The sequence below is a fragment of the Protobothrops mucrosquamatus genome, unplaced genomic scaffold (genome assembly GCF_001527695.2).
Source record: "Protobothrops mucrosquamatus isolate PMUCROS unplaced genomic scaffold, P.Mucros_1.0 scaffold5053, whole genome shotgun sequence".
Lineage (NCBI taxonomy): Eukaryota > Metazoa > Chordata > Lepidosauria > Squamata > Viperidae > Protobothrops > Protobothrops mucrosquamatus.
The window spans coordinates 21,899-31,324 of NW_015390930.1; the positions used below are offsets into that span (position 1 = coordinate 21,899).

A 9,426-nucleotide genomic window follows, 5' to 3' on the forward strand; every position below is an offset into this window, starting at 1 on the left:
GGCCTGGCGTAGTTTGGATTGTGTTTCAGTGGGGGGTTTTGTATGGGTGTGTTTTTAGAACAGGCCTATTATTCAATTCGATTTTAAAACAGAAACTATTTATTTATTCGTGGTTTTTAGTATCGCCTGTTCACCGCCCTGAGTCCTGCAAGGGAGATAGGGCGGTATATAAATTTAATAAATAAATAAATAAATAAATTTATTCAGTAAACTTTTATATCAGGTAAAATAATGTTCCAGGAGTTCCTTTTCCTGGATTCGCCAACTGGACAGTTGGCAGTCTGTTTCTGTTGGGGAACTCTGTGCTAGGGAAAAGTTTGTATGGAAATGCATACATTGATGGAAGGAATGTAAAAGCACACAACGCAATTGGATAAAAATGCTGTAGAGAAACTGGCTTGTGGGCATACAAACTTTCTTTGCTTCCTTGCCACCCAAAATTAAGCTGAATTTCGAGGGGGAAAACCATTCAACCTTAAATAACCCTGCGTGGACCCTCACCTGTTCCGAGACGCCTTCTCGTCTCCGTGGCCTCGCTTCTCCTTTTGACTTGATTTCTTCGAATGATCTGAGGACGACTGCTTTTTCGGTACTTTTTTTACCTGGGGGGGGGGGGAAGAAAAAAGAATCGGTCCCAGGCAGTTGAAAACTTCCCAGCCTTTACAAGCAGAGAACAACAAATTTGATCCCAAGATTGTCACTGGTTGAAATCCTGGCACTCTTTGCAGACATGCTGGGTTATAAGAAACACCTTAACAAATCAAGAGGGAAATCCCTAACCTGTGCTTTTGTTTATTTTACAGGATTTATCCTTTTTGTAAGGGGGGGGGCGGATGTCAACGCTGCTAACATCGGATGTTTTTGCTTTGACAACAGAGGGAAATGTAGCCATCTTTTTCCCTTTTGCTTTTAGAGTTAGATGATGCTGGGATGGGGGGATGTGAATAAGAGTCCAGCTAGACATAACAACACTAAACCTAGTGTGAGAATCAAGGTTGTTGAAATAAGAGATGATAAGAATTGGCGGGCTGGAGAGCTGGAGGGGAAGCCTGCACTTCAAGCTAACTGGGGAATGTGATTTATGACTGTTAATTGGAGGAGGGAATTGTGCTTTAATACTATGTGCCCAAGGGGGGGGGGGAATTCAGTTTTTGGCTTCGATTATGTAGTGCCGATATTATGCTACTCAAAATAAAGATTCTTTTGAAGAGTTTCATCTGTTGGAACCATGACATTCTATCAGTAGCAATTCTGCTCTCTCTTCTGTCATTTTAGACTCGACAATTTTAGTGTTTTTTTTTCATGTTTCCTATGCAATAAACTGCCCAGAGTTGTTGGAAGCGAGATAAGACTTCAAATCCATTTAATAAGTAAATACATAAATAAAATACACGAACTCCAGAGCCCGTCAGCATTCCATCTTTTCTCGGCAGCACGCTTAAAGTAGAAAACGGAAGCTGATCAAATGGAGGAACTGACTTAATTTAATTAATTCAAGCAGATAACATTCAATCCGAAGAAAGCAGACGTTGCAAAGGTGTAAAGGAGTAAAACTGCGGAGATGTGACATCCGGATTTTGGCAGCCGAAAAGCAAGGCGAGTACAGGTAGTCCTTGACTTACAACAGTTCGTTTAACGACCGTTCAAAGTTACAACGGCACTGAAAAAAGTGACTTGTGACTGTTTTTCACACGACCGTTGCAGCATCCTGGTGGTCACGTGATCAGAATTCAGAAGCTTGGAAACTGACATGTACTTATGACGGTTGCAGTGTCCCGAGGTCACGTGATCCCCTTTTGCGACCTTCTGACAAGCAAAGTCAGTGGGGAAGACAGATTCACTTAATAACTGTCTTAATAACTTAACAACTGCAGCTGGGTTTCATGCCTAAGGCAGAACTAGAAGTCACTCTCTCCTGATGATTGGCCCAAAGTCACCCAGATGGCTTTCATGCCTAAGGCAGGACTAGAACTCATTCCTGGTGATTGGCCCAAAGTCATCCAGCTGGCTTTCATGCCTAAGGCAGGACTAGAACTTACCATCTCCTGGCGATTGGCCCAAAGTCACCCAGCTGTCTTTCATGCCTCAGGCGGAACTAGAACTCACCGTCTCCTGGTGATTGGCCCAAAGTCACGCAGAAGGCTTTCATGCCTAAGGCGGGACTAGAACTCATTCTCCGCTGGTGATTGGCCCAAAGTCACCCAGATGGCTTTCATGCCTAAGGCAGGACTAGAACTCACCGTCTCCTGGTGATTGGCCCAAAGTCACCCAGATGGCTTTCATGCCTAAGGTGGGACTAGAGCTCACTCTCTCCTGGTGATTGGCCCAAAGTCACCCAGATGGCTTTCATGCCTAAGGCGGGACTAGAACTCATCGTCTCCTGGCGATTGGCCCAAAGTCACCCAGCTGGCTTTCACGCCTAAGGCGGGACTAGAACTCCCTGGCTACACCACACTGGCTCTCAAAATACAAGCCCGTGCACCAACAACCTGCCAGAACCTTTCTGTGCTGTGGTGGCTCCAGAACCGAAGCTCTGGCTAAGAAAAGAACCCTGGAAAGTGTCGCCCAGACCCCCTGGGTGTCCCACCCACCCACCCACCCCTCAAGCTCACCTCTTTCTCTGCCTCAGAGTCCGAGGAAGAGGGGGCTGCCTTGTGCTGCCCCTTCTTGCTCCTCCTGGGGGCTTCGCTGTCCGCGCTGCTCTCGCTCTCCGCCGCCTCCGCCTCCCCCTTCTCGGCCTTCTCCCGCTTCCGCTCCTTCTCCTCCCGCTCCTGCTCCCGCAGCCGGCGCAGCTCCTGCTCCTGCTCGCGCTTCCGCTTCTCCTCCAGCTCTCGCCGGCGCTCCTCGTCCCGCCGTTTCCACTCGCTAATGCGGTCCACGTCGCTGTCGCTGCTGGGAGGGGGGGCCGAAGAGAGAGGCGGGAGGAAGAGTCCAAGGCATGGGGGGGGGGAATGTCAGCTCTTTGCTCGCCTGGAAGTTTAGCTCGCAAACCCCCCCTCCAAAAAAACCTCCCGGGACTATGGAAGGTGCCGTCCTGATGGGGCTCCTGGCGAGATCCGAGGGAGGGAGGGAGGGAGGGGACGCACAAGGTCTCCAACTCTTACCTGTCGCTGCTGGAGCTGCTGGGAAGTCTCTCAAGTTTAGGCTTCCGGCCACGGGGCTTGGGGGGAGGCTTCTCGGCAGCTGGGAAGAAGGGAGGGAATGAGGGAAGAAGGAGGAGGGTTGGTTTGGAAAGAGGCATCTTGAAGTGCCGCTTTCCTGAATCCAGGTACCCCCCCCAACCCCCACCCTAGAAGGCTAGTGCGGAAGAAGATTTGTCTCAGATGGAGATGGGGGGGAGGGAGGGAGGGGAGGAAGCAAGGAAGGGAGGAAGGAAGGAAGGAAGGAAGGAAGGAAGGAAGGAAGGGGGAAAAGGAGGAATGGAACGAAGGAAAGGAAGGAAAAGAAAGAATGAAAGGAAATCATGGAAGGGATGGAGGGATGGAAGGAAGGGAAAGAGGGAAGGAAGGAAGAATGAAAGGAAAGAAGGGGGAAAAAGAGGAAGGAAGGGATAGAATGATAGAAAGGAAAATAAAGGGAGACAGGGAGGGAGGGAAGGAAGGAAGAAAGGGAAGGGAAAAGGGAGGAAGGGAAGGAAGGAAAAGAAAGAATGAAAGGAAATCATGGAAGGGATGGAGGGATGGAAGGAAGGGAAAGAGGGAACGAAGGAAGAATGAAAGGAAAGAATGGGGAAAAAGAGGAAGGAAGGGATAGAATGATAGAAAGGAAAATAAAGGGAGCAGGGAGGGAGAGGGAGGGAAGGAAGGAAGGAAGGAAGAAAGGAAAGGGGAAAGGGAGGAAGGGAAGGAAGGAAAAGAAAGACTGAAAGGAAATAATGAAGGAAGGGACAGAGAGATGGAAGGAAGGGAAGGAAGGAGGGAAGGAAGGAGAAGGGATGAGGGAAGGAAGGAAGAATGAAAGGAAAGAAGGGGGAAAGGGAGGAAGGAAGGAAGAGAATGAAAGGAAAATGGAGGGAGGGAGGGAGGAAAGGAAGGAAGGGGGGAAAGGAGGAATGGAAGGAAGGGAAGGAAAAGAAAGAATGAAAGGAAATAATGGAAGGGGCGGAGGGATGGAAGGAAGGGAAAGAGGGAACGAAGGAAGAATGAAAGGAAAGAATGGGGAAAGGGAGGGAGGAAGGAATAGAATGATAGAAAGGAAAATAAAGGGAGGGAGGGAGGGAAGGAAGGAAGGAAGGAAGGAAGGAAGGAAGGAAGGAAAGGGGAAAGAGAGGAAGGGAAGGAAGGAAAAGAAAGAATGAAAGGAAATAATGAAGGGAGGGAGAGATGGAAAGGAAGGAAGAAAGGAAGGAAGGAAGGAAGGAAGGAAGGAAGGAAGGAAAAGAGGGAGGAAGGGAGAGGCACCATTGCCCAAGATAAAAACTACCCACGATCAGCCCAGCTCTGGCAGCCAATCCGGGCTCCTTACCTGCCTTCCTTCCCCGGGGGGGCTTCTTGACGGATTCATCCGAGTTGGAGTCAGAGTCGGACTTGGGAGTGGGGGCCCGGCTGCCCTCTCGGTCATTGTCCTCCTCCTCCTCCTCCTCCTCGGAGTCTGCCTTGCTCTCCGAGTCGGAGGCCGACTCGATTTTCTGCTCACACAAAAAGCACGCTTAGCCACGCCAGAGGCGGCAGATCAGGGCCCTTCCGTCCCGCACAATGACCTTCCCCCCGAAAACCAAGCCTGCCTCTCCCAGATCTAACGAAGCAGGGGGCGCCTCTCTGCCGCACAGGAACTCTGATCGACGGCCTGCTGTACAGGCAGCCCTCGACTTACGACGGCCACCGTTGGGACCAGAACTCCCATCGCTAAGCTAGGTGGTCGCTAAAGTGAGTTGCCCCCCGAATCGACAACTTCACAGGAAGTCCTCGCCTTACGACAAGGGAGCCCAAAATTTCTGTCGCTAAGCGAGACAGCGGCTAAGTGAATTTTGCCCCATTCTGCCACCTTTCTGGCCACAGCTGTTAAGCGAGCCGCTGTAGTTGTTACGTTAGGTCGTTAAGCGAATCTGGCTTCCCCCATTGACTTGGCTTGTCAGAAGGTCGCAAAAAGGGATCACGTGATCCCGGGACGCTGCGACCGTCATAAAGACGAGTTGCCAAGCGTCCGAATTTTGAACACGTGACCGTGGCGATGCCGCAACGGTCGTAAGAGTGAAAAGCGGCCGTATGTCACTTTTTTCCAGTGCTGTTGTCACGTTGACAGGGCACTAAATGAATGGTTGTAAGCCGAGGACCGCCAGTATTACTTGCGGTTCTCGCAGTAGCCCCACAGTCTTGCGATCCTGATTCAGGCGCTTGGCACCCGGCGTGAATTTCCAACGGGTGCAGCTTCCTGGGTTCGTCACTTGCCGGCTGCCTTCCGACCAATCAAAGTCAATGGGGAGGCTGCCTTCCGACCAAAGTCAATGCAGAGGCTGCCTTCCGACCAAAGTCAATGGGGAGGCTGCCTTCCGACCAATCAAAGTCAATGGGGAGGCTGCCTTCCGACCAATCAAAGTCAATGGGGAGGCTGCCTTCCGACCAATCAAAGTCAATGGGGAGGCTGCCTTCCGACCAATCAAAGTCAATGGGGAGGCCAGCAGGGGAATTTGCAAGTCAGGGGATGTCTCACTTAACGACCATGGGCAAAAAAAAAAGAGGCAATCAGCTGCAGCCCTTAACAAGCACACTGCTTAACGACGAATGCTCCGATCCCGTATGTGGTTGTAAGTTGAGCCCTACCTATATATTAAAGACAATGTGTGTCCCAGTTAGATGTGAAAGATCAATTCGACACGTCAAGGTCCAATTAAACTGCTTTATTGTTAAAATGCAATAAATAGGTAGCTCCGATGTAAGTTGAGGACAGCCTGCGCTAGGCGCAACCAACGATGTCCCGAAGAAGAATTGAAGTTATTGGAGGTGAACCTAGGCCAGGGGTAGGCAACCTTGGCTCTTTTATGACTGGTGGACTTCAACTCCCAGAATTCCTGAGCCAGCCACACTGTGGGGAAAGGGAGAGGTTTCCAAGCTGAGCCCTGCCAGCTCAGGAATTCTGGGAGTTGAAGTCCACGAGTCATAAAAGAGCCCAGGTTGCCTACCCCTGACCTAGGGGATTCTAAAGAGTTGGGCCTTGTCCAGGCCAATGTTCCTCACCCTGGCAACCTGAAGAAACCGTGGTTTAATCCAACACAAGACCAACACATTGGATGGGAGGCTAAGCAGCCAGATGGGTGTCAGCAGGCGCCAAAGTTCAGCTCCACGAGTGAAAGTCCCATTAAACTGATTTATTGCTAAAATACCTATCCACTCGAATCTTCTCAGTTCATCTTAGCACCTGCTACTGTGTTTGCCTGAAAATAAGACCCAGTTTTATTTTTATTTTTTCCCTCCAAAAGAGGGGGTGGTGGTGGTGGTTAGGGTCTTTTCCACTCATATCCGGCAACAACAGCCCCGCCCAGCCGGCACACTTTTACTGCAGCGTCCCCTGGCCTTCCGGAAAGGCCTCTGACTGCGAAATGGGTGACGCCGCAGAAGAAGCGGGCCGGCGAGGAGAGGCAGGCTGCAACGGGGAGTGGGGGCGGGACACGTGGGGCAGCACCCGGCCACACTAGCTTGATGTTTAGTCGTGCGCCTCACCGCAAATCTAGGGCTTATTTTGGGGGTAGGGCAGGGGTCTGCAACCTTAAACACTCAAAGAGCCACTTGGACCCGTTTCCCAGAGAAAACACTGAGAGGCGGAAAACTTGCGTGCGCACGCGCGCACCCAAGGGATAGGGAGCTTGATTGAAGAGTTTAATTAAAAAGAAATAAAGTGCATGAGTTCTCTCTCTCTCTCTTTCTCTTTCCTCTCTTTTTCTCTCTCTCTTTCTCTACCCCCCTCTCTTTCCTCTCCCTCTTTCCTCTCCCTCTCTTTTTCCTCTCCCTCTTTTTTCTCTCTCTCTCTTCCTCTCTCTCTCTCTCTCTCTCTCTTTCCTCTCCCTCTTTTTCTCTCTCCCTCTCTCTCTCTCCCCTCTCCCTCTCTTTCCTCTCCCTTTCTCTCTCCTCTCCCCCCTCTCTCTCTCCTCCTCCTCTCTCTCCCTCTCTCTGATCTTCTGCTCACCTGGCAAGCTGGCTTCATGCTGTTCTCCAACAAGCTGACACACATTCTTATTAGGCTGGCTCTCTCCTGCCCTTCCTGCTTCCTGCAGAGACGCAGCCAAGGCAGGAGCCCCACCGAATAAGCTTGTGAGCTCGTTGGAGAACTGCGTGAGGCCACTCTGTTTTTTACACACATACACAGAGAGAGAGAGGGGGGGGGAGCGCAAGTGCCTTTTTTTTGGGCCCACCCCCCAAAATCAAGCTAGGGCTTATTTTCGGGGTAGGTCTGACTTTTGTGAAAACCTGGCAGGAGTTAGATACGGGTCAATGGAATTAAAGGGAGATTGGACTTCGTTCGCTTGTGGCTACGTAGGGATTGCAGGCTGATCCCTCTCTTGACCCCGACCCCTGCTTGTATTACTCCTCCTACAGTTTTGTTTCTGATGTTGGTTACAAAATCACAGAGTCTAAACCGAGCCTGGATTTCCAGAGATAATTGATAAAACTTCTCTAAGGAAGAGATTTGAAAAAAATCCTCTTTACCTTTTTCTTCCATCCTCCAGCGGGTGCCCGTCGCGAAGCCCTCGGAGGCGGTTTCTTCTCTGGAGTGAAGTCCTACATCGGGAGACACGGAATAGGACGTTGAAGCCCCCTCGGTTCCTAAATATTCCCCCCCCAAACATTAAGGACGGGCAGAGAAGACTTCATTCCCTCTTTCAAACATACAGGTAGTCCACGACTTACGACGGCAAACTGGGGGCCAGGATTTCTGTTGCTAAGCAAGGCCGGGGTTAAGCGTGTTGCACCCGATTTTGTCACGGTTAAGCCACTCACAGCAATTGTTGAATCATGAGGTCATTAAGCCAATCAGGCTCCCCCCCCCCAATTGATTCTGCTTGTCGGACGCTGGCTGGGGAGGTTGCAAAAGGTGATCACATGACACACACACCCTGGACACAGCAACCATCGTAAATACATGCCAGTTGCCAAGTGCCCAAATTCTGATCACGTAACTGTGGGGATGCTGTGTCAAATGTCCAGTCTAATGAAGAGAAGGACGAGGGGGGACATGATAGCAATATTCCAATATCTCAGGGGCTGCCCCAAAGAAGAGGGAGTCAAGCTATTTGCAGGACAAGAAGCAATGGATGGAAACTAATCAAGGAGAGAAGCAACCCAGAACTAAGGAGAAACTTCTTGACAGTTAGAACAATTAACCAGTGGAACAACCTGCCTCCAGAAGCGGTGAATGCTCCAACACTGGAAGTTTTTAAGAAGAGACTGGACAGCCATTTGCATGAGGTCCATCAGAAATTAGAAATCAAATATAAAGTATATGCCACGCACGCAATACAACTGCATTGTTCTTATTTTGAAGGAGACTGCTAATTTTCAATATACGTTATGTGCAGGTGTGCGTGCCTACACAATTGCACAGCCTGGTTGGTTCGGCCTTCCCCAACAGTCCCAAGTTTCTCATGGGACCCCCTTTGGAAAATTAATTGCCCACCCCTGATATAAAAGGTTCGCAGACTTCCTTTCACCCCTATAAACTGTTTTTGAATGACTAAATAATTTCTTCCAATTATTACAATTACCAGCATGGATCCATACTGAACGCAGCCGAAATGATAGAATCTTAGGGCTGGAAGGGACCTTGGAGGTCATCTAGTCCAACCCAAGTCCCTGTGCCATTTCTGACCAACGTCAGTCTCTTCTTAAAAACCTCCAACGATGGATATCTCAAAAAAGTTAAAATCCTGGCAACTGGACCAAAGTTTGTTAATCAGAAACGTTTCGTTACTCATCCAGGTAATCAGTCAAAAAAAATTTTTTGAAAAAAAATTAGTCACGTTGGAATGTACCAATTCCAACTGCAGGGGTTTTCTCCCCAAAATTTCTCCAGTTTGGTTTCTCCAGTGTTGGAGCATTCACAACTTCTGGAGGCAAGCTGTTCCACTGATTAATTGTTCGCACTGTCAGGGAATTTAGTTCTCCTTAGAGTAATAATAATAATAGTAATAAAATTGGAAGGGACCTTGGAGGTCATCTAGTCCAATCTCCTGCTCAGGCAAGAATGACTTTTATATAAGAGAGAGGAAAAACGTGTCTCAAAAGATTGGGGATGGGGGGTGGGAAAATACAACAGCTCCCACTCATATTATGGTCCCTCCACCTTCTCTAAAATAACTCCACAGATCACAAAGTAAAGGCTCTATCCACATAAACCCCACCTGGTCACTGTACTTTTCCGATTCAGACGAGCTTTCGGAGTTCTCCTCCGAAGGAGAGGGGCTGGCCTGCTCAAGGTCACTTGAAGATTTCCTGG

At 49.5% G+C, this 9,426-nt stretch overlaps 1 protein-coding gene across 1 annotated transcript in view; it reads right to left on the bottom strand.

Annotated features, from left to right (window-relative positions):
* The window catches only part of LOC107299517 (hepatoma-derived growth factor-related protein 2-like), a gene marked incomplete at both ends in the record, with an annotated part of 21,374 nt that extends 11,950 nt beyond the window's left edge, over window positions 1-9,424 (bottom strand). Inside the window, 7 exons of the mRNA XM_015828877.1 lie at window positions 502-578; window positions 1,026-1,054; window positions 2,600-2,889; window positions 3,105-3,183; window positions 4,465-4,627; window positions 7,641-7,712; window positions 9,332-9,424. Coding sequence (XP_015684363.1) covers window positions 502-578; window positions 1,026-1,054; window positions 2,600-2,889; window positions 3,105-3,183; window positions 4,465-4,627; window positions 7,641-7,712; window positions 9,332-9,424 — 803 coding nt within the window. The remainder of the gene's footprint in view (window positions 1-501; window positions 579-1,025; window positions 1,055-2,599; window positions 2,890-3,104; window positions 3,184-4,464; window positions 4,628-7,640; window positions 7,713-9,331) is intronic.
* Window positions 9,425-9,426: the final 2 nt, after the last annotated feature.